Source organism: Zosterops lateralis (assembly GCF_965231275.1).
Source record: "Zosterops lateralis genome assembly, chromosome: 7".
Taxonomy (NCBI): domain Eukaryota; kingdom Metazoa; phylum Chordata; class Aves; order Passeriformes; family Zosteropidae; genus Zosterops; species Zosterops lateralis.
The window spans coordinates 17,475,100-17,500,463 of NC_139767.1; the positions used below are offsets into that span (position 1 = coordinate 17,475,100).

General features: G+C 38.3%; 1 protein-coding gene across 1 annotated transcript in view; it reads left to right on the top strand.

The window, feature by feature from the left end:
• OLA1 (Obg like ATPase 1) overlaps positions 1-19,034 on the top strand; it is a 94,378-nt gene extending 75,344 nt beyond the window's left edge. The window contains exons 8-11 of the mRNA XM_083865113.1: positions 11,491-11,631; positions 12,333-12,429; positions 14,484-14,606; positions 18,515-19,034. Of these exons, the coding sequence (XP_083721239.1) occupies positions 11,491-11,631; positions 12,333-12,429; positions 14,484-14,606; positions 18,515-18,616 (463 nt within the window). The 3' untranslated portion in view covers positions 18,617-19,034. The remainder of the gene's footprint in view (positions 1-11,490; positions 11,632-12,332; positions 12,430-14,483; positions 14,607-18,514) is intronic.
• Positions 19,035-25,364: the final 6,330 nt, after the last annotated feature.

Below are 25,364 nucleotides of genomic sequence, written 5' to 3' on the forward strand. Positions count from 1 at the left end.
TAGTAATATTATAATTAGCTCTTTATAACAGCCTGTTTTTTATTCATGAACATTTTCATTTATGTTGACAACTATCATGTTTGCCACCACACATGGAGCTTTTTCTTTACTTGGAAGAGACTGAACATGAATTACTATGTTTTTGGGCTTATGTTCTGTCTTTCTATTGAAAAATGGTTTCTGGGCCAAGTCACAAAAATAAAAGTAGCTTGCTTGAAGTTATGTTGACTTCTCTATCCCATTGTCAGTGCTAGTGTTTTAGGGGTAAACCATACCACACAACACTGGTGATGGTGCTTCAAGGTGGAGTTCTTTTCACTTAAATTGGATTTTTATTGTTGAAATTGCTGAGGGTGTTGAATGCTTCCTAATTGCATAACTGATGCAAAAATTAAGATAGGTAAGTTATCAGTTTTATAATAAATCAGATGTTAGTTTTTTACTTGCGAATAAAAATGTTTTGTGCACACCCACCCACAGAATAAGATTATCTACTTCTGACAGAAATTTACTTTGTCATTCCATTTTCAGCCTTAAAAATCTCTGTGCCTAACGCATCCTTTAGTCTGTCAGATAAATGAAGCATGACACTGATCCAGATACTTATTCTGGCTTCTGAAAAAAATCTAAGTTACTACTCCCCTAGGACAAGTATGTTTAAGTAGATGATTCAGACATGGTTAATTTTTTTTTTCATTTCACTGTAGTTTAGACAGATAAACAGACTGTGTCTGTGGAATTGGACATTTTTGTGACAGCTTTTCAAATTAGTGAAGTACATTTCATACAAGGCATCTCTACACACTGTGAAAATCCTGAACTCGTTTAGCATCTTACTCGGACATGAACATGTTCATGTGACAGTACAGTATATGCTGTTGTATTTATTAGACATTATTTTGGGTAAGTTTATCAGTAGGAGGCATGACCAAGGCACATCACATAATTTTATGTGAGTGTCTTAGGCATATAAGGTGAGGATTAGTTTCTAAAGCAGCCTATGAAAAGAGGAGATGGGAGATGCTTTAAGAAAAAAATGAGAAAGGGAGCCCTAATTTAAGTACTCTGAATTGCCTTCAGAAGAGCCTCCTACTTCATTAACTATATAGGGAGCAGAGCAAGATGAAGTGTCTAAATCAGGGGTCTGAAATAAAGCCTTGTATTCTTTGAGTTGTTCTATGTTGAGTATTAACCATTCAACTAAACACTTTTGTTGTTATACTGAGCATTTAGGGGATGTTCTTTCTCTGGATAAAGCCAAAGTTAATTTCTCTTCTGTCGAGTAGCATATTTGAGCCTAATAGCAAGTTTGATGTTTTTTTCATCAAAAACCCCACAACTTAGCCCAGTGTCACGAGCTTCTGTGTTTCTTTTTACTCATCTCGTTGAAATTGCTACATAGAATTGTGGTATTGTGTGATCACAAAATGTGAGTAAGTATTTGTTAATGGTCCAAGGGTGCAGGGGGGAATAAGCAGGTTTTATAATTTTAAATCAAATATTCTTATTGTAGGAATATTTGACTCTCACAATTTTAATACTTAGGATAATTTTTAGCAACTGATAGAGAGAGGAAGAGAGCATTCATGTGAATTCTTTGGTCTGGAGAGGCTCTGCAATTAAGATCACACAGGATCTGGAGATCACTAATTCTGGAGAAGTGAGGAAGGCATTTCCCTCTATCTTTTGTGAGAAGGAGAGGATATTTCAGTAAGAGAACTAGAGGAGAATATGCTGACCCTGTTTATTTAGATTTCATTAAATTGTTGTGTAACTTCAGTGGAAGCCAAAACTAGTAATGTCATAGTCTGTATTTGTGTTACCCATTGCAGGATTTAAATTTAACAATAAAGAAATAAATTGCCAATTAGTCTTTATAGTGTCTTATTTCAAGTATCATTAGTATGTATTTATTTCCTTACATGGGATCTTTTTGTAGATGTTCTTTTTTTGCTTGCATGCACATAGTATAAAAAAGAATTAAACTAAATTAATAAATAATAAATAACTAATACATTTAAAATTATGATGTCCATTGTGTATTTAATGTAAACTTTCTGTTGTTAAGGCATCACATCTTTGGGGTTTTTTGTCAATACTCTATTTATGAATGGCTCATAACTTTATATGAGTTTATATATTTGAGACATTACAATAGTATCATTGATATGAATTTTCTTACTTTGTACAGGACTCTCAAGAATAGTTTTCCATATGACATAAAAAAGTCCTGTCAAGAGACAGAACTTAAAATTATCATGCTATAGCATAAGCCTGACTATGGAATAGGAACTCCTTCTACTAATCTGTAATAGTATCTCAGTCATCATCAATTTGCATGGAAGTCTTGTGACTGAGATTTACTCCTTCTGCTATAATTTATGGATGAGTAATTGTTAAATTATTTTGTTATCGTTTTCAAGGTAGCTGCTCTAAACTATGCATTTTATAAATGATAGCAGAAAGAATAGCAAGGTGTGACTTTAAAAGCTCTTTCTGGTCCAAAGCATATGTGCTGAAGTAGGGCTTGTTGTGCCCATAACTAGGAAATGTAATATGCAGATTGTTGCAGTCTCTGTTGTTGTGTGGGTTCGTCAGTAGTTCAGTCTTGACTGTTCTTCATCCTTGCAACAGGCTCTTTTTTGTCTTTTCGGTTAAGACAGAATTAGTGTTCACAATTGGCAGACCAAGGAAAGCGAGACTATAAACCTTTCACATGCCAGCAGGTGCCGCAGTGACAGTGTAGTACCACTTTCCTTATGTTTAGGTCATAATTGATTTTGGTTTATACCAATTTATAATTTATTTCAATTGCCTTAGTGGGGACCATAATTTGGGTAGAGATATTACTACAGTCTTGAAATTTGGATCAGAAATGAATGTTATAAAAATGAATTTTAAGACCTTTATTCTTCATGAATGATGCTTCTTACAAATGTTTAAAATAGGATTACCTTGACTGACTTTTTGTTAGATTATGTAAGTTGTATTATGCAAGGAAAACATCATTCCTTACTAGGAGCTATGTACATGTATACATCAGCAGAAAGAGTAATCCTGAATTATTTTACTTCTTTGTCTTTCTACCATCTTGGTATTTTTAAATTCAAAGTGATTGTAGGCCATAAAATTTATTTTTCTGTTATGCATGCTTTATTTCTCCTAGATACAGAAATATTTTGTCCATTTACTACTGTCTGTATTTGATTTACAAGTTCGTGTTCTCTGGTATTTTTTTTTTTCACAGCTCCCACATCTTGCAATCCAAAAAAGTTTCATGTCAGTTAAGCTAAGTCTTTATATGAAATACATTTAAAAAGTGGTTGATCATATCTACAAATTTGTCAGTGAAGCATTGTGTCCTTATGTCTTTAGCATATCATTAAGCAGCCAGTGTCTCTGGGTAGCTCTCTAGACCAGGTAAGCTGAGAACCCTCTGCTACTACCATATTATGTTAGTTTGTTAACAGAACTATATCTTGAGGGCATAAAGTGGCCTCAAGATAGGGATTTTCAGAATATTGCCTTGATTTTTTAAATTCCAGTGTTTAAAAGCCAGTGTTTTCTGCCTGGAAGAATCCATTTATAAGTGATCTCATGTGAGATATTTTTCACTCAGGAGTCCTGCCATTTATAAGTATTGTTCAGTAATAAATAATGAAATTCCTGATTGAACCTGCTCCATGGCATTGGTGTTTTTTGGGTGATAGGCTAACTTAAAACATCCCGTCCTTAGTAGCCTTCATCTGTTCCTGCAGCACCCTTCAGTTATATTGACACAACCAGTTCTAAGGATATGTGGGAAAGTGGTCCATCTTAAAAGGCAATGGCTGGAGAGGGGAGCTATGAAAAAACTAAATTCTCCCTCCAAAAGCTGTTTTTTTACTGGATTATTTTTGTTGGTGAACACCTTGAGTGTGCCTACAGGGAGTGCTGGTAGGGGCCCTGCTCCATGGGCTGCAGCTGGTAGCAGAAAAGCAAGTATAACATCTGGACAGGTAAGGAATGGGATGAGAAGCTGATGTTCAGGTTCTGAAAATGTTTCTTTGAAGTCTGGGATGCAACTTGCGTAAGTTGCACATAACTTGAATAAGTTGCACCTAAGACTAGGTGCAATACTAGTCGCCCCGTCTAACAAATTATTTTGCAGAATTATTGGGGATTTAAGATAATGACCATGATAGACATCAAGGCTTTGGAAGAACTTGCTTTGACACATGAGGCAGAGAGCCTGGGATTACTTATGTTTCAAAGGATAATGTTAAAGGCGTTATAAACCGGTCCGTAATAAATGTCAAATGACAGTATTGGTCCAGAACCTCTGTGTTTCTTTTTTTGATACAGTGTAAGTTGAAATTACAATGAAGTTTAAAAATGTGAAATCTGGATCTGGTAGAATGAGATACTTCATGTACCCATTCTGTCTTAAAATTCCTGTGATCATGGGATGTGTGGCAAGTCCTTAAAAGGTATAGAATTTCAAGGGCTCTTCCACTTCCTCTTTCGAGGCTCAAGTTGATCTGTTAGGAGATGGGAGTGATACCTAACATATGAGATGGGTTCTCCCCGTTGGCCTCTTGTGAGGTTCAGGTGGATGCTGTGACTAAATATTGGAAGTGATATGGACTTGGAACTATGGGAAGGTATTGAGGGGCTTAAAGCATTCAGGATGTGCAGGATAAATGCAGTACCGAGTTGCTCAAGCTCTTGTCCTGAGGAGCTGAGAGGAGGCTCTTGGCCAGAGAGCAGCCCAGTGTGTGGTGGCAGTGCTTTTGGTCTGAACTGTTACTAGGAAGCATCTGCAGGTGAGGGCTGGGAAAGGGCTTTTTGAAATTGAAGGATTGCAGTGTTTCATCTGGCCATCTGGGAACAGGGAATAAAAAAAATAAACTTATAAGCACCACTGATGATTTGAGACGTGGTTGTCGAGGTCTGTAACAGGTACTCCCAAACCTTCTGTAGATTTGTCATCTTCATAAAAAACTTAACATGGTGAGGAAGAACATACCTTTTTACTCCTTAATGTTTTCCTGTTTAGTCATCCTTTTTCCTGCAAGAAGAAAGGGATACTCAGGGAAAGGCAGGAAGCAATAGCGTGTTAGAGCATGATGCTCCAATACAGCAGAGTGACAACCACCTGTGCTTTCCTCTTCCCCTTCTTCACTTCTGCCACAGACTATTTCTGTGATGCAGAGTCATTATATATGTTAGTTCTGTTATTTTTGCCATCCCATCCTTCATTAATTGTAGAAATTTGGAATGAAAGCTTACTTAAGCTGTGACTGTTTCTGATCTCTGTAAGAATACATCTACATATTATCCTCATCTGTGCACAGCACTGAGAACAGTGGGACCTGATCTCCGTGGAGTCTGTGCACACTACCAGAACAGAAGGGAAGGACATGACCTAGACTCTATGTCATGCAGTACTGGCGTTAGGTCTCAGGTTAGGTCTTCCTCCCCCATCCTACCAAATGAACTAAACCTAGTGCTCATCACAATTTTGGGATGTGGTAAAAGAAACAATTCTTGCCTAACTCATCATAATTTTTAGATAATTTGTGGTTTCATTTGAAACCTTCAAAAGACAAAAGAAATCCACAGAGAGGAGAGAAGAAACAAGACATTTTTAAGTCAATGATTTTTCCTTTAATTTCAAGAAAAATGTTGAAACAATTCAACAATTTTTAATCCCCTAAAAGCACCCCAGTTCTCTTCACAAATTAATGTTGACAGTTTATTATTTGTCTAGATTGTCAAGTGAGTCTAATATTTTGTTTGTGGTAAATTTCATGGTCTTGCATATAGCAAAAAGATATACTGCATATTGGGATTTTTATTAAGCTTTTAAAGGTTTTAGTGCCGTACAACATTCTCATAAACAAGATAGGAAATATTGGCTAGATGGAAACTACTGGAAGTTGAATGTACAAGACTGGTTGGAAGATAATACACAGACCATGGTTATCAGTGGTATACTTTCCAAACAAAGGATATCTCATTATGAGATCTGCAGAAGCAGCTACTGATTGAATACTGTTATGTATTTCCTTTAATGAGCTGGATGGTGAGCACTCTTGCTAAATCTCTGGATGACCCCCAATCTAGGACATGCCCATGTATGCGCAGAACAAAATAGAACTTAGGAGCTTCTCATGAAGTAGAATAAATCATTAGGAAAAAATAGCCACGGTGCAACTCCTGAGAAGGATTTTATACAGGAATAATTAACTATGCAAACATAGTATTAAGAATAGCTAGTCAAATGGGGTCACGCAATAAGTTATAACCTGAGCATGAGCTAATGTTGCAGTGCTGTCACAAAAAAGCAAATGCTAGACTGGGTTTAATAAGCAGGAAAATCACCTGAAAAACGAGTTAATCCTCTAGCTATTTTTAATGTTTATAAGATAGTATTATTGAAAGCTCTGAGAAATGCATCAGGTGCTGTGTGCTTTCAGGAACTTTTAGACCAGTTGAAGAGAGTCCAAAGAAAAAGGTTCAAAGTTAGAAGTAATACATGGCTTACAAGGAGAGCTCAAAATAAAAACTACCTAAATTTTTAAAGATATAAATAGGGAGTGTATATTCTCAGTCCACAGCCTATAGGCTCAGTTTAACTAAAATAAAGATGGCTTAGGCTCCACCTATGGAAAACTTAAACAATAGGGAGCAAGCACTAAACAGATTGAGTTTAGAAGCCTTTAAAAATCAGTTTTGCTCAGAACTGCCAACAGGAAGAGCCTGTAGGAATTTCTAACTCCTCTTGTTCTCATTCCTATCTGTGGATCTTTTTTTTCAATCTTCTGTAAATTTTGGTCATTTGGTTTAACCTTACCTACATTTGTTTCTTTCCTTCTTGTGCTGCCTGATATTTTCTTTTTCCCAGCCATGCTCTTTTGTTTCTGCCATTTTCCACTCATAGTTCAGGTGTAGAACAGAGATAGGATTGTTTCTCTTCCATTAGTTTGATGGTTTTTTTGGTCTTGCTTGTACAAAAGCATGCTTTCACAAATCACCTTTCTTCTCAGGGGTCAGTTTTTCAGATCATCTTGTCTTGCAGGTGTCCACTGAGCTTAAGCTTTCTCTGCAGCTTCTCTCTTCCATCACTACTTCAGATTTCTATCTGAACTCTGTGTCTGTTCCCAGCTGGATCTCTCATGTGAAACTCTCTCAAATATTGATTTGTAGGTAATGTACATTCTGCAACTTTTATACCTTTTTATTTTGGTTGGCTGCAGGTTTTGGTTTTTTTCTGCCTCAGTAAGCATCACCATCTTAAAGTGAAGGCACCCCCTTCTGTACAACTCTCGTTTCTGGTGCCCTTTGCTTATTGGCCTTCTCAGTGAAGTGCCCTCATTTTTAAACCTTTCTCCAAGGTCTTCTGCATCCTGATTTAAAGATCAGGAGTTAACTCTGGTAGTTGTTCTGATCCATCTGCACTTGAAGTCACTGGCACCTGTGATTTACATAGATATGCTGATAATGCTGCTGATATTCCTTATGTCCTTATCAAACAACAGTCCCAGTGTTAGGTGGAAATGAGCATCTAAATTCCTCTTCAGTGTTTTCACTGATCAGAGTTTTGAGTACTGCCTTTGCTTGCAAGTTGATGAGGTCTGGTTTTGCACTTGCCTTGGTTTTGTTCTTGTGTCAGGCTTTTACACAATCACAATATGCTTTTCTGCTTGTTATTATGGAATGAATGGATGTCTTGCTGTCTCTTGAGTCTGTATTTTTTTCCAGAAAAGATATTTTGTCTGTTTTCTGGCATTAATCATACTTCGAATGAGGAACCCTCTGTAGTTGCTGTTGGCACACTTCTCTCCACAGGGAAGGGAGGAACCAAGCTACCCCAGTGGGGAAAGTCCATTGGATGCTGCAGAAATCCCACGCTGTTACACTGTTTTCACTTAGGTTTTGGTTTACTTTGTTAAGAACGGTTTTCATCTCGAGCAGTTCCTTGTTTCTTAAAGTAGTTTCAGCTGTTAATCATGGTCATTGGTGCTGCCAGTTCTACTTTTTGGTTTTTTACTTTTCATTTTGTTACATTTTAGTGTGCAGTGGTGGTTTTTAAGTGTCAGAAGTCTTTAAGCGTAAAATCCAATACTCTTCATTATTCATTTTCAAGTATAGCATGAAATAACGGAGAGATACTCCAGGATTTGCTTATCTTAAAAAAGGCCTGAAATGAATGTGCTGTTGCTGTCCTTTTATGGACATACGTAATTTTCCTTGGAAAAATTATGTCCTCAAATAAAACAGACTTTGACATTAATTGTTACCATTTGTTAAGAGCATTTTGTTCTGTTTGGCACACTTGGTTATCCCTAACAGGAAGGCAATCGTGCACTATTATGTTATTGATTATTAGTTAAGCATTCTACTTTGTGGGAAACGTGGGTTTGAAATATATCAATATTTATATTTGAGTGTTTACTTTTTTTGGTTTTTTTTCTTTATTTTGATCACATTTAGAGGAGTTCCTTGGTACTTTTTAGTAATTCCTGTGACATTGAAAGTCACAAAAGTAAAAGACTCGGGCAGAGAACCTGACTGTCTGTACAGAGTGGGATGCAGTATCTTATTCTTTTGGTGAGGCTGTAGCAGGTCTGATGTCAGTCACTTCAGAGACCTTTAGACCTCGGTGCTCATTTATTGCTAAAATGTACCAGCTCTGCTCCTGCATTATGAAGATCGTCTGTCAACACTTTGAGATATTCTCCTTTGTTATTAAGCTTGTGATGCTCTACACTGTCAGGTTTTTTGCCAATTATAGTTAAGGTACAATGGTGTATTCACTGGATCAAAGTCTCACACTGGCGGTAGAGGAATGATTTGTAAGTCTTTATTCATCTGAATCGTACAATAGAATACCTGAGGAATGCAAATAATCCCTCTAAGGACTCAATAGAAAAGCTGTTAAAATGACAGTCTAAGACTATTATTATTCTGAATTGGTGTTTTAGCCAAAGTAATTATTTCTTATCTTGTTGTTCCACAATAGTTCTTAGTTTTTTAGTTATGATGACCATATTTACCAAATAGAATTTGAATCCAATTTTTGACAGTACTTTCATGCTCATTTCACTTTTTCAAGTTTACACATTTCATTCCACCTTTCTTTACTTGGCACATTATTTAATGAGTCTAGAGACCAGTGTCAGATAATTCCTTAAACAGGTATTGATAAAGGATGTACACACATAGGTTGAAGTACACTTATGAATTGTAGATTCATTTTGAGATATATTTTCTGTAAAATGTTGGCATTTATAAGCTCTCAACTTCAATACCCAATTTTTTAGCCAAAATAAATCAGTTAACTACAAATGTTAGTTTTAGAAATGCTGTTAAATGTCAATGTCACATTGAGAAACACATCTTAATTGTGATTTTCAGTTCAGATGTTTTTGAAGGCAATAGTGTTTCAGTATCAGTCCTGGATACTAGACCATGTTTTCACTGGATAACTGGAAGCAAGAAAAGATTAGTATAATGAGGATTGAAAAACATTGATGGGGTATTTACATAAGTAAGTGATAGAAGACCAGCCTTATATAACAAACGTGTGAAAACTGTTGAGTGAACTTCTATATTCTTTGTCCCATCTAAAACCCTACTCAGTCGGCCATGCACTTAATCTCATAATAGCTCTGATCCCCTGCTATTTTCTTTGACAAATGTGTGTTGATGAACTTGTGGTTCAGTTCATTTTTTTCTGAAGTGACATTTGCATTGATTATTTAAAGGTTTGCAGGCCACAGTTTCAAAGCACTTTAGTATAATAGCAGCTAAAACCTTAGTCTAAATCTTGCAGATTAGCAGGACTAAGAAAAAGAACTCGGCAAGCATAAAGCCCTGTGCTGTATGGTGGGTGCTTCAGGTCTGAAACATCACTGGCACCCAAAGTACTGTGGATTGTAATTTGATTATTCATGTACAGGAAGTATTCCCATGGCTCCTGTGTTTGCTTGCTGAGCATAGAGCTGTCATTCTTACCATTCATACCTGTTAAGAAGTAGTGTCCTATTAACAGTAGTGAACTCCTCCCAGGTAATTTATAAATGTCTCTCTTAAACTTACAGTAAATACTTGCAGTCATGAATATGGTGCTAACGTTTAAAGATTTTTTTTAAACACCATCTACTGCTCTAAAGTTTTCACAAAACCACAGAATATTCTGAGTTGGAAGGGAACTACAAGAATCATTGAGTCCAGCTCCTGACCCTGCACAGAACATTCCCACGAGTCACATCATGTGCTTGAGAGCATTGTCCATCTGGGTGAAGAAACTTTTTCAAACACCTAACCCAAGCTTCTCCTGACACAACTTCAGGCCATTCCCTTGGGTTCTGTCGCTGGTCACCAGAGAGAAGAGATCAGAGCTGCCCCTCCTCTCACCCTCACAAAGAAACTGTAACTGCACCGAGGTCTCCCCTCGGTCTCCTCCAGGCTGAGCAGACCCAGTACCTTCAGCTGCTCCTCACACAGCTTCACCTCAAAGCCTTCACCATCTCTGTTACCCTCCTTTGGACACTCTGTAAGGGCTTTGTTACCTTCTTACGTTGTGTCACTCAGAACTGCCCCCAGCACTTGAGGTGAGGCTGCCCCAGGGCAGAGTGAGGCAATCACATCCCTTGCCTGGCTGGCGATGCTGTGCCTGGTGCACCCCAGGACAGGGTTTGGCCTTCCTGGCTGCCAGGAGGCTGCCAGTTCTGTTAACTTCAGTAGGGTAATAAACATTCAAAAACCAACACTGTAAGTTTGTAGCTCTGAATTTGTTGTTTCATTCAACTAAAAAAATTTATGAACAGCAAACTATTGTAAATGCTGCCAGTTATTGAAGATGAATAGTGATTATTTTTCTTTATTTAAAAATAATCATAGTATAGTAGCCAGAAGCTTTGTCCTGGGACAACAGTAGAAAGGTGGGAAAAAACAGTAGAAACATGGTCCTGATCAACTGTGGCATACTCCAAGATCAATATGCAGAAAAAGCAGATGGAGCTTGCTATATAGGAGTGTAGTAGTGTTCTTTTCTGTCTGCTAATATCACCAGTCTTAGCTACTGAGATACTTTTTTTTTTTTAATTAAAAAGAAAAAAGTCAGAAAAAACTGAAGGCCCTCAATTTTACTACATTTGATAAATATAATTCTTCTAAGTACATTTTTCTCTCAGAAAGTTTTATTCGCTTTTTAGATTGCAAGTATTTAACCTCTACCAAACACTAGTTATTGCCCCAAATTATGCCTATTTCTGATAGATGAAATGCCAAACAGAAACCAAGAAACAGTGAAATGTTAATGGAGTACACCTGAAGCAATTGCTGCCTGTTAATGCCTTGACCTTGGAAAGCAATACACAAAAAGATGGCATCATAAATCCGTGCGATTCTTATGAATATGTATGTGCTACTTGATAATAATGAATGTGGTACAGCCATGCATGCACTACAAGATAATGTTGTGCCCTTTGTTGTCTACAGGTTGATAAAAATTAAAGAGTGGGTGGACAAGCACGACCCGGGTGCTTTGGTCATTCCTTTTAGTGGGGCCTTGGAACTCAAGTTGCAAGATATGAGTGCTGAGGAGAAACAGAAGTATCTGGAAGAGAACATGACACAAAGGTTAATTAGCATTCATTTTCCCTACACTTTATTATCAACTATTTCCTTGCAGTAATTTAATTGCTTGCGCTGATAGAATAATAAATGACAGAGTAATTACCATTATAAAGAGAGAATCTTCTCCTTTCTTTACCATGAGACAGAGTGAAAAGATTTATTTTAAATTAAGTTTTTAACTGTCATCTGTCATCTCTGTACAGTGTTTTAATTATAACATAGGTATTAGTTATGTATATTTTTGAGAAGGAACGATCACCAAAACTGTTTCGTCATCCACAGGGAATAAGGACAGTGGAGAAAATTTTGCCATAATTTTCTGAAGAACTATAATAAATTGTTTCAATATTGAATTTCAGTCAAACAGATACGTTTTCATGACCTGGAGTCCTGAAAATTGCATGAGACAAGAGTGCTGCCTGATAGGGTGATTTATATTTATCCCGTGTTTCTGTAGCCTGCCAAATAAACAAATCAAAATACTATCTTTATGGTTTTGCAGTAAAAAAGTAGTTTTTCTGAAGAGAGTTCAAAGTGAAAGGCTACTGCAATTATTGTTCTGTTTAAAAGTAGACATGATATCTTCAAAATATGTGATGTCTATCCACATAAATTGATTACTTGGCACATTTAGCTGTTTTATGTGTATATGCTGAATGAATTGGATTCCTTCCCCCCCCCCCTTTTTTTTTTTTTTTTTTCAGTGCTTTAGCAAAGATCATTAAGGCTGGATATGCAGCACTCCAACTAGAATACTTTTTCACTGCAGGCCCAGATGAAGTGCGTGCATGGACCATCAGGGTAAGATTCATACTTATTCATCAGCTATATCCAGTTCCACACTATTGAATTCAGATTGATATCACTGACTTTGAAGTTTGTCATGGTGGCGGTTAGCTAGTCATTACAGATGAGGTTTTTGTCCAGGATAACTTTAATTATTTGTGAGCTGCTGAACAGTGAAAGTGGAGCTGCATTGATTGAGGCAGGTAACAATTGATTCTGCCTATTACATAGTCTGAATTTCTTCATCCTGTAGAATCTGTCTACCCTCCTCCTGTGGTCAGAGATAAGACGTACCAGTATTGTGCTTGCTTAATCTGTGTGACTGGGTTTGTCTGCAGTGAAATTGATGTTGCTTTTCATTTTGTATTCACTAAGTTTGTTTGGGTTGCGGATGGTTCATTCCTCCTGTGCTTTGCTGGGATTACATTTTCAGCAATAAAAGCAATATAACGTCATTATATTCCTCGTGGATACACAGTTGGGCTTCAAATCCTAAAATCAGTGTGCAGTAATTCAGGTCTTTTACTGACTTTAGGATTTAGACCTAGTTTATTTTGGTAGTTTTATATGTTTATCTGGGAACTTATGTAATGCCTAAAATGATATTATGTATTTTAAATATTGATGTAGAATGGTTATAGCCATGGACATCAACTAATTTATTCCCAGAGGACAGGAAGGGCTGAGCTGTAATGGTTTGCCTTTGAATGTAAATATGTTATAATACAAAGATCAATATTGAAAAAATATTTTGGAATGTGTACAGTTGCAAACTCTTATCTTAAAAAGTACAAGTGTCAACTTTTGGAGGTGCAGTTCAGTCTTTGCGGTTCTGTTTTTTTGCATCAGTGTATTTAGGGCTGTGGAATGAGTTTCAGTGCTGTATTTAATTTCATTCACTGGAATTAATTTGTTTTCATTAATCAACATAATTTCCTGTAAATTTATATTTTTAATAGTACTTCTACAGATGTTTGTGTATGTGTTTTAGCACATTAAACTTATCTTCTTGTAAGCATGTGTGGGGGTTTTTTAGGTTTTTCTTCTCATCTCTGTTTACCTGATAACTGCTTACTAAAATAATAGCAACCAAAATAATATAAAAGCAGGAGTTTTGTTGTTCTGATTCTTGCCATAGTTTTTAAAAGCACATTGTGAAATTCCACTGTTTTCGGTAGGAGAAGTGCTTGCTCTTTATTAGAAAATTTGAAAGCTGGTTTATCTTAAGACTGATTGTGAGTATCTTTGATTTAATGTGCAAAGATATTTAGTCAGGTAAGCATCAGTGAGTAGCCATATTAACCCAATACATCTTTTATTGTAAAAACTGTGCTTTACAGTGTCAGACTCCTTAGCACTTTAACATGCTTTATTAAGCAGCCTTTAGGTCACCATTATTGCTCAAATTTCTCTCCATGGTTGTATGTGCACAGAATGTATGTCCTTGTAATTTAAAGCATGCAGCTATAATGCATTCTCCTCTATTGCATAAACTTAAATCATTGTATAGTTGTCTGTGATTTTTTATTTTTTTGTGATTCAGTTGTCAGTGTTTTGGTAAGAATACTCAGTTTGTTCTATATCAAACTTACTAAAATTATTCTGAAATAAAAATAAGCTAATGTGTACGGCTTGATATTCATGTCATTTCTCATTGCAAATGTTGCTCACCATGAATGTTATCTTTAATTGAAATTATTTGGATGGAAGTGAAAGTCTTGAGTAATTCAGATTTTAAAGTTATTTAAAAATCTTTATCTTCCTCACTTTCTGTGTAGAAAGCTAGGGGTCAAAGCAAATCTCACAACAAAACACAGTCATAGCTTCCAAAATCAATACTGCTGTTGATACCTATTAGGGAAAACAAAGCTGCTGTTCTTTAATGTCGGTTGGTTTATCTGTGACGAAGGCACTGTCTGTGTCCCAGTATTGAGGATCACCCAGCTGCATGTGTGACATTTTAGCTGATATGAAACAAAGTTTCAGCAGAACCTGAAAGAATATAAAAAAGGAGAAACCTCTTTCCTGCAATCAATCTTCTTAAATGCAATTAATTTTCTTCTGGTCAGAAAGGGACGAAGGCTCCTCAGGCAGCAGGGAAGATTCACACAGATTTTGAAAAGGGATTCATTATGGCTGAAGTAATGAAATATGAAGATTTTAAAGAAGGAGGTTCAGAGGCTGCTGTCAAGGTGAGCCCCCCATCTTTTTCTTCTCCCTCCAGATGTGCCATTTTTCCATTTCAAATATGATTTTTCACTGGGAAAAAAGTTCCTAATGCTAAATGAATCTTCAGTCACCTCTAGCAATAGACCAAAATTCATTTTCATCTTTTACTTAAGAAAGAGTTCAAATGCACCAACTCACTGGACAGAAATGCAACTATTTCAGTACCCACAATATAACAGTGCATGGACTACATGTCAGCACTAAGACCAAACGTGCTAATGTGTTGAGGTTTTTTTCTCTCTCTTTACAGACTCGTGTTCAGAATTTAATAAGCTTTAAAACTGACTTGTTTTTGAAAAGTCATATTTTTAAGATGAGAGAGGTTTTTTGAATCACTTCTAAAAGGAAACATGAAACATAAAAATCTGTTTCTTCTAAAAATGTGTCATCTTGTTTTGAATAAAGGTATTAAAAATGTCAGATGCAAATGGTTAAGAAAATATTATATTATAAAATTGTACCCTTTTCTCAGAATTAGTGGGTTCCACTTCTAGACTTTGAGAAGTGTAATTAGGATCTTAAAATTTACCATTTCCGTATATTATTAAATTGCCCTTTGATGTCTTACTCAAAAAATGCCATTCCTTACTTTGATCATTCAGGGTAGTTACGATGTGCTGAATAGAATGTAAAGATATTTAATGGAAAACTTTTTTCCTTGAGCCTATGCTTCTTTGTGGTGACACTTGTATTGAGAAGAGTTTCATCTGCTTTCTCAACACTAGAGGGCAGAGACTGCTCGGGTGCCCAAAGTTGTGCCCTTTTAGAGCTGACAAATTATATCTGATTTGACGTTATTAAATATGGAATGAACTTGTACATTGCAAAAAATGTCCTAAGGAAAGCTGTTCTTCTCTGTGTTGCTAATGCATTATTTCCTCCTTTTTTAAGCAGGAAAACTTACCTTCATTTCATACACATTTGATTTCTCATTTGGCATTTTTGATGTGTTCTTAAGATTTGTATTTTATGAAATTGCAATTACAAAGCGCGTTAGTTTGATTTACTCAATCTCAGTATTTGAAGGTTCCTACACACAATAATGTGTTAAAGAATTTAAAAGGTTCAGCTTTATTGTTTGCTATTTGATAGCTTGAAAGGTATGCAAAACTATGATTTCAAATTCAGCCTATTCTCAGTGGTATCACTAAGGAAGATCATACTGAGCAGCGGGACTTTAATAGGTTTGTTTGAACCCCAGGAAGTGAGGGGAAAAAAATCCCATATAATTGGTTCGTTGCGGCATGTGAACTGCTTTATGAAAAGGGAAGTAGAGTTGTAGTTGTAAAGGGAAACCACAGCTATAAATAAATTTAATATTCTGCAGTCAGAAACCACTTTACGTAACAGATTCAAATTTTGCCACCATCGGTTTTTGATACTCAAATATGAGTGTTTTCCCTGAGAGGCTGCATCAGTTAACACCTATTAAATTAATCAGTATATTGCTTGTATATTTTTATTTGCTTTTCACAATGTGAGATTCTAAAAATCAAAATTCCATGCTCAAGTCATATTTAATGACTAAATTTTTTGTTGTTATGACATAGCTGTAAAACAAGCAGATTTGCATTTGTTACTCAGTTTTAAAATCAAGGTTAGGAAAAACCTTGTTCTTAGAAATAAAGTGTCATGTTCCTCTGGTCTTTTCCAATTTGCATTTAATACAATGTTTCATGCCAGAGACATTACTAATTACTTTTATATTGCTGGTAAATTTCAAGATTGAATTTAGGCGCTTTTAGGAGTCATCTTAAGTAACAGTGGTAATGGGAGTTGCTTGCTTTGTATGTTATCAAGCTGATCGATTTTTAAGTTTGATTTTGTGTGTGTTTAACACCAATACAGCATAACTAATTTAATGCCAGTGCTGTGAACTATACACTGAATAGCTCTGTGTGGGCTTTGTAGTCTACAGGGATATCACATTATTAGCAATCATATCTGCTTAGGCAAAGCTGGCTTCTACAGATGGCTGCTTTCAAGTGCAAATGAACTGGTTAGACGTGTCTTGTTTAATACATACTCAAGATTCACAAATGGGTATTGATTTTTTCAACCAGTGTTTCTGATAGCAATGGAAATGGATTAAATGGTCTCTAGAGAATTTAAAGGAACACTGTCACTTTTAATTAACTGTAAACTGGTAACAAAAATACATAAACTTACGTTAGTATATAAAAATGTATTTAATTAAAGAAATCAATGCCACATTGATAGTTGGCACTACTGTACTAAAAAAAAATCTCTTGTATCACTTTGTGGAGGACAGTCTTTTCTACAAATATTTGTGAGTAATAAATGTATTCAACTGTAAAATGTTTCTGTACCTGTGCCTGCAGCTTATGTTTTCTGATGATTTTTACAGCACTGTTTTATTAGTATTTATGCTATCAATTTGTCTAATTACTCTTGACTTTAAGCGTCATTAGGATCTTCAAAGGAAAAAACTTGAAAGGAAACCTTTTACAGTCTAAACAGATTTCCAGGGGATAGAAATAGGAAAACTTTTGCAAAGTACTATTTCTTATGTATCAGTAATGTCATGTGGGGTAAGGTCAATTACTATTTCAGTATATATTTATTCAGTATATATTTATTTATCTTGGCTGCAGTTTTCCATAGGCTAGCATCACTGGGAACCACATTTAAATAAGGAATGGCAGCAACAAGGTTATTGAGCCTCTAAATTTCTAGGCAGCAATATGGGGAAATGGGTTGCTTTATAGAGCAGGTTTTGTGAAAGAAAGGTGTCTAAGTTAACTGTGTACCATTAATCTGATCTGTTCTACAGCAACTAAGGTCATTAGTTAACAGCTTTCCTGTAATGGGATCTTAGCATGCCACCACTGTGATAGTGTCATTGAGAATAATGGCACAGTGAGGTCTTGCATGGAAGCACTTTCTCCTGCAAGAGAAAACTTCAAAACAGGAATGGTTATTGAACTAAAGCAGAAGCTCTCAACTTTTCCATATTGTAGATACTTTTCAAGATAAATGCTTCCGCAGACCACCTCCCGCCCAGCCTGTCAGGCCTAATGCCACAGCCTCTGTAATACTGGGTTTAATTACAATGAGATAACAGTAGAAAAATATAATAATAAATTCTAATGCAGAAAGTACTGATATTTAATAGATTCCTTGCCTATTTTCTGCTCTCCTCAAGTACAGCATTTTAATAACGAATTTTCTTTTCATGTCTTTGGTTCATGCGCCTTTTCCTGTATCCTGGTTTCACAGCCTATCTACTCTTCTATCTGTCCTTCTGAAGCAAATGCCTTCTAAAGGAAATTTCTGACAGAAGAGCTGAGCCTGCATTTTGTGCTCCTCAGCCCTTCATTATGTGGGCGCAAGCAGACAGGAGAGCCCCACTGGCAGCCTGGGTGAGGCACAGCTGTGGCTTTGCGGAGTGGTCAGTGGTGGCCAGACCCTCCTGTCCGGCAGCTGGGGCAGCCAGGGCACGGGCTGGCGCGGACTGCCCCTTCCAGCAACGCTGCTTTATGTTCCTGCCGCCACTGTTTGTCATCCGCGGGGTTTTCACATGGAGGAAAAGAGAGCCAAATTGAAAAAAAAAAAAGAAAAAGAAATACAGAACTGTTTTAGTGTCCTTTATCTTGCCAGGCTCTACCACTATATAATGCAGGTGCATTTTGAGCACTACAGATCCAATGGAGGCTAAATTAATTTTATCTATATTTTATATGTATGTCAAACTAAATGATGTCAAACTGAGGATTATTGTGACTGTCAAACTCTGAAGCTGAAGTATTACCATCTCTTTACCAAAATGTATTTAAATAATTGCCATTTGAAAATACTATAAAATGTCTAATGAAATAACCGATTTTCCTTTTGTCTGTTCCATTTACAGGCTGCTGGAAAATACAGACAACAAGGCAGAAATTACGTAGTGGAGGATGGAGATATTATCTTCTTTAAATTTAATACACCTCAACAACCCAAGAAGAAATGAATATCAGATGTTGTTCACTCAGAAATGAACTGTGCTGCTTCAAAAAGCATATGAATTTTTATTTGGAATTGGAATATCTGGAAACAAAAAGCATACAGTTTCTACCTAGGGAATCTCCCTTCCCCCCAGTGAAATTATTCTTGTTTGTTTTGAATTAAAATATGGCACCTCCAGCAAACATGCAAGTTCACTAAATGTGAACAGCTTTGCATTTCAAACGATTAAGACCCTACTCCAAATTGTAGAAGCTTTTCGGGAACCATATTACTCTCATGATACTTCATTAATCTCCATCATGTATGCCAAGCCTGACACGTTTGACAGTGAGGACAATGTGGCTTGCTCCTTTTTGAATCTACAGATAATGCATGTTTTACAGTACTCCAGATGTCTACACTCAATAAAACATTTGACAAAACCAGCCTTGGTGTGTTTGGGGATGTCTGTATTGACTGACTGTGGTGTGCTGAATGCGATACGGCACCTGGTGGATGCTGATTACAGAATTTTAAGACGTGTATGATACAGTAACTGGCAGTGTGGGGCAGCTGCAATTGTATCTTGAAAGTGAGTCTTTCATGGGAATCAGAAGATTAGGATGCCAGTGATTTGTCTAAAAAAAGTTAATGAATTTGTAGATGGACGTTCACTGAAAGATGATACTAAGGATAATAATGATGGCAGCATAACGATTTTTACTGGAGAGAGGATATATGTAGAAAAATCACATTATCTATGAGACTGAAGCTTTTTCATTCAAATAATTTTGAAGGCATATTTCACTCTTGCCTTGAAATGAATAAATCAGGCTGGAGCAGTAGTACCTGATGTTGTGTGTTGTCCTCTCCGGTCTGGTTTGAGGCCAGTGGAGGGTGACACAGATAGTGCTGTGAAGGAAGAGGTCACACTGTGCTGGATGGGTAAGTTGGTTCTGCTGAAATGAGCTTGCAGCCAGGAGTACCTTTTTACCTCTTTATTTTTTAACCATGAAGGAGAGCTGGTCACTCTGGGTAATAGAAAAATAAGGTGTTGGCAAGAATAAAACTAAATTTGTTCTTCTGATATGAGGTGTAGAACTGCCCTTCATTGCAGTATGTTTAGTGTGTTTAAAACAGCCTGGCTTTGTCCAAGTGCACATGTGCTCGGGGTTTTGGCTGCGGGTTCAGTGGGGTCAAGGCTGGGAGAGATGCTGTTGTTACCTGTGTCATGTTGGTGTGCCAGGCCTCTTGTGTCATATTGCTGAATTTCCCAGCTGTGAACTTTGAAAAGGCAGCTGGCCACAGCTCAGCCCCACTGTGTGTAGGGCACTGGGAGTGCTGGCTGTATCCTGCTGTGAGATATTCCCTCGAGATGCCACCTTTAAGCACATTGCTCATTTCTGGGAGAGTAAGACATGCTTCAGACAGAGCCACGAGCCTCATTGTTGAAAAGTTGGCATTGTGCCTTTAATTGCACCAAAGAGAAAGAGGGAGGGCAGGTGACTTCAACACGTAGTTGTTTATTTTGTTTTAAAGAGCATCTCCTTTTTTTGTGGTGGCAGGAACAGGGACAGTATTGTAGAGCAGAGAAATTAGGGCTTCAGATGTTTTGGAATCCTTGAAATTCTCTTTTGTATCATCTCCCTGGTGCGGCTAGTATTTGTTCCTGGCGTTATTTTGATGTTACATAATTGAGAAAAGATTAGGACCATCAAATCTTGTGTTAAAAGTCAAATCCAAAAGAAAACAGAGCCTACCTGTTTCTCTTGGAAGTCAGCAAGGTGCTAGTACCAGAGAAGGGCTCATGCTGGGTTTTAGACACAATGAAAGGTGAGTGAGAAGTGGAGTATGTGTGCTGCTGAAAGAGAAGTAACCTCTTTACTGCACTAATACCCACTGAAACGTGTTCTCTTGTCCTGGCTGAAATTTGTTCTGGTTTCCAAAATACTCTCAGGGCCCTGAATTGTTTCTATTTCATTGTGTGTACTTCATGATTCCTTCCTGTTCTAAAAATACAAATAATTAAAAATCAAACTACATCGTTCATGGTAGACAGGTTTCTTTGAAGTTACTACAATTTCCTGAATATATGAAATAAACTTAAAATGGTTGCCACATCTTAAAACATATATATTCTATAATTTTTATGTTTCAGTTTGTTAATTTGCCTGAATAGTTGTATCTTCAGCTGTTAAAGAACTAGGTTCTTTTAACTACTGAAGCTAATAGATTATTCCAGATTAAACACAGATTTTATTAAAGAATAATCTGATGATCTGTTATTTCTATCACCAGCAACTTGCAACAGCTGCCGTGTTAAATTTGTGCAGCCCATGTTTCTCCTTAGTGGGTTTATGCATTCAAGATGTACAACTCCTTAAAACTTGTAGATATATGTAGCAAATGTCAAGTACTCTTGTACTTAAATGGAATTGTGATATAACTGAAGCTAAGCACACATTATTTGTGCATTTCCACCTGCACAAGGTACTCCAGGTGCAACATATCCATCCTACTCACATTTGCTATTTAAGAAAGAAAACCATGAAATCTGTCTGCACACTTTACTGCCATTGGTGTGGTGGCAGTGGGTAGGAGACATGTTACTCCAGGTGGAGGATGAAAAAACGTAGGTACTGCTCTTCCAAAATACAGAAAGCAGGGAATTTTTCAAAGAGGGAGGAGGAGTACTAAGCCTTCCTCTTCACTTGGCATTCCTCAGTGCCTAATAGCTGGTGACATGTTTCTGGGATTAAACAAACACTAGTGGAACAGGGAAAAGGCTGCTATCAGCCTCCAAGCTACCAAAAGAGAGTGCCCTGAAGTGATGTGGAGATGGCAGTGAAAGTGGCTGTGCCTGCACTGCCCCTCGAGTTTTCTCTGTAGATCTGGAGTATGAAGCAGTTGGCTGGGGAACCTGATGCTTCTGTGGCGTGTGTTTGAGGGGCTGCTTGGGCTGGTGGCAGGCTGGTCCTGTGAGGAGTTACGAGGGCACTTTCCACTTCAGTAGCCAGCTTGCTCTAAGATACCCAAGAAGTAGCCAGTTTGCCTGTTGTGAGAGTCCTGTACACTGCAGAGCAGGCAGGGACTGTGTGTCTGTGTGTGAAGAGGTGTGATAAGGAAGTTCACTTTTAAAGGTGTGTTCCTGGTCAGATAAAAACAATGCTGTACACCAGGGCTTAATGCCGTTGGCTTTTGGCAGAATCAGTAGCAATAGCAAGATGATGTGCTTGGGGACCCCAAGATACTACATTTCAAACCATTAAGAAGCATAAAAAGCACAGAAATTTAACTTTTGAAGACTATTTGTACCCACAGATACTTCATGTATAAGATACAATTTTCTGTCCTAATAGGAATTTCCTAATAACACACGGGAAGCAGGTTTGGCCTTTCTGTGTGGATTAATGTGTCAGATAAAATATAGAAGTACTATCTTAACTTCCTGTCTATTTGTGCTTTTCCTGACTATGTCCAGCCCTGTAGAGATTGGTAGAAATTGCCACAGTTGTTTTAAAGGACTTACTTTTCCTGAAGGATCCTTTCTTACCTGCTGCGGTTTTCTATCTGCCTTTTCTCTTTCATCACCCAAGTTCACCCTGATCTCTTCCCAGCCCACAGGGCCTGTGAAGGACTATGTGTAGCAAAATGCCTGTTTTGGAAGCACCATGCTGTAAGCTGTATTTTCCTCCCCTCCTTTCCCACAGAAGAACCCTGCAGCCTGGGTGGCAGCCCTGCAGCTGGGGTGGCTTTGCCGAACACCTCCTGGCACTTTATTGATGCTGCTGCCCCGTGGTGCCGGCTGTGGGCAGGGACAGCCCTGCTCTGGCCATGTGTCCCCAGGCTTCCAGCCCAGTGACTGTGCCCCCCTCCTGCTCTGCTCCAGCAAGCTGGCAAATCGCCTTGTAGCTTCACAAACATCAGGGCTCTGTGTTCCTGGTGCAGTGTTTCATGTTCTTGTGCCTGCCAGGGTTGTTCAAACTGCCCTTGCACAGTTCTGTTGGTCCTTACTGAGGTAGGGATGCTGCATGCCCCATTCCAGTGGGTGGTTTAAACGCCATTTATTCTACCAGCTGTAGGATAGGACCATAACATTGCTTTTTGAAAGATTGGTGTGTCTGGCAAAGTTTTCAGTTTGAACAATATTAGCTAAATTTTACCATTTCTCTCCACTCAACAAACTCAAATCACAGAGGATGAAGCAGGGAAAGTCATTAGAAATTTGTGATTGTTTAAAACTAATAATCACTTCTTTTAGCTTTTACTCCCTCCATACTAATTCCAAATGTTTTGATTACACTATTCCACAATTTCATTTCAATTAAAACAGGAAAACCACTGGAGGCTTTAAAAAAAATATTGAAGTAATGGTATTCACCAAAGTATCCCTGTGGATTGAAATAGCAGTGTGCTGGTTGACCTTAGAAAGTTTTAATATAAATTTTGCATTTCAAGGCTGTCTTTGGAGCAGTTATTTTCTAACTTCTCTGCACAGGTAGTGCCCATTCCAGATGTGTGGGAATAGCCACATGTGGCAGTGTGTTTCCTATTGAGGAATGTTACATGTGTGTGCTTGCTGTCAGGAGCCAGGGCTGGGTCTGTGCTGCCATCAGAGCTCGTTGCGGCTCTGCACAGTTAATGCCTGCAGCGTTTTATTTTCTACATGCAAAATGTGTGTACTCAGCACGGAAACTGATAAACCACACAGCAAATCAAATCTGCAGCTGTTGAAAGAGGGTGTGGGACCTGTAAGTTAACAGAGTACATGCACCTAAGTCTCAGAAAGGCAGTGCCTGGCAGCCTGGGGCTGGCTGAGCAGGAACGTGGGGGTTTCCTGCCCTTGGCAGCTCTGCTGCTGTGGGAGGGGAAGGGCTTTGGCACTGCTGGGCCCTGAGGGGCAGGAACTCTGCACAACAGGGAAATTGAAAAGGCTTAGATTGGGTATGGGGACTTCTCCAAACACAGATAAGTAACATACCAAGGGCTGTTTTGCTAAGAGGGGGGATGGAAGAAGTACTGCTCTGTGTTGACCAAGTTTTCATCCCCAGTGACCTTGGCCCAGCACTGGCTGCAGAGCCCCACCACAGCCACAGGCAGAGACCCTCCACCCTCCCAGGCAGCATTCCTAGGCTTCAAGGTACTTGAGCCTGGGATAAAATGAGCTGAGGTAAATTATTTTTTAAAAGGGCATGTAGGGACAGAACAAGGGACAATGGCTTTAAACTGGAAGAGGTTGGGGTTAGATACTGGAAAAAGGTTTTTCACTGTGAGGGTGGTGAGGCACCAGAAGCTGTGGATGCCTCATCTCTGGAAGTGTTCAAGGCTAGGCTGGGTGTGGCTTTGAGCAGCCTGGTGTAATGGAAGGTGTTTTGGTAATGGAACCCGCCCAAGGCTGTGGGTTCAAATTCAATCTTTGAGGTCTCTGCCAACCCAACCCATTCTGGGCTTTTATGGAATCCCTGCACTGCTTGTACTTCTGATACCAAGTTCACTTGCTATATTTTGGTATAAAGATCACAGCAGCGTGCAAGAGGGAGGGAGGAGGATTTATGAGGGTGGTCTGGGAAACCCATTTGTGAAGACCTTCACCCCCATGGCCTCAGAGGAGCTGCCTGCCCCCAAAGCACAGCACGAGGTGAGCACAACCAGCCCCAGGTTTGGTGTCTGCACAGAGTGTCTGACAACAGAGTGAGTTATATTGTGCAAAGAGGTGCGTAGGGCTTGATTTGTAGCAAACATGTAATAGTTTAAAGGCTAATAAAGCTCTTGCTCAGTAATAAGGAAGGCTGTTGCCCATATAGAAGGGTTCTCAGGAGCAGTACAGGCCAGGGCAGTACAGGCTCTGAGGGAAGACCCTGCAGGCTGGTGTGTGAACACTGGGGGTCTGACCTCACCAGGGCACTGCAGCTGGTCCCAAGCATGGGCAGAGGGCATGGAGCTGGTGCTGCTGCTCTGGCCCAGGCTCAGGCCCAGGACTCACTCCCTTCTCTTGTCCTGTGCTAGGAGCATTCACCCATGCTGTGTAAGAACAGAACTAGCTCTAACCACGGGCTCTCATGCTGCTGAAGGGACACCTTGTCAAATCTGTCAGCAAAAGATTCTTTGAAAATTTGAAAAGCGCATGCAAAACCCTCTGGTTGCTGAAGAGTTAAACTTCCCTCTAATATGAATCATGTGAGAAGTATCCAAATTTGGCTATAAATCCTGTTTAAGTTTCAAAGCACAAGCGTTATTGGAGGTAGCAATACTAACATCAAACAGCTTTGATAAGATCAACAAATTACTAAGTATAATTGTTTGTGCTGGGGTGTGTGCAAGGAGATAAATAACTCATAAATTAAACACCAGTGCCTGAGGGTGAGTCATTCATGGATTCAGAGCTGTCCTGATACTCACAAGCAAAAGTAATTTTCTCTTAGTTCAGTAATTATGCATTTCAAGATATAAGATCAGCAATCAAAGCTAGGTGTGCTTGCAAAGGTGGAAGAATACTTCAGCTATTGGAGTTTCCCATACACTGATTAACAAGAGAAGTCTGTTGCTTTTCTCTGTAGTGGGGAGTATTCAGACTGAGGTACACTTCTTCAAAAAGATAATGACTAATAAAAGGATTAAGAATAGATTAAGGGTCAGATTTTGTTGTTATAAATTGACAGCATTCTCCTGGCTTCAACAGAGCAGTACTACTTTGTATTAGCAGAAAATCTATCCCAAATTATTAAAGGAAATCAACAACCCCCCTGTGATAAGTGCTGTTAGTCATCCAGGCT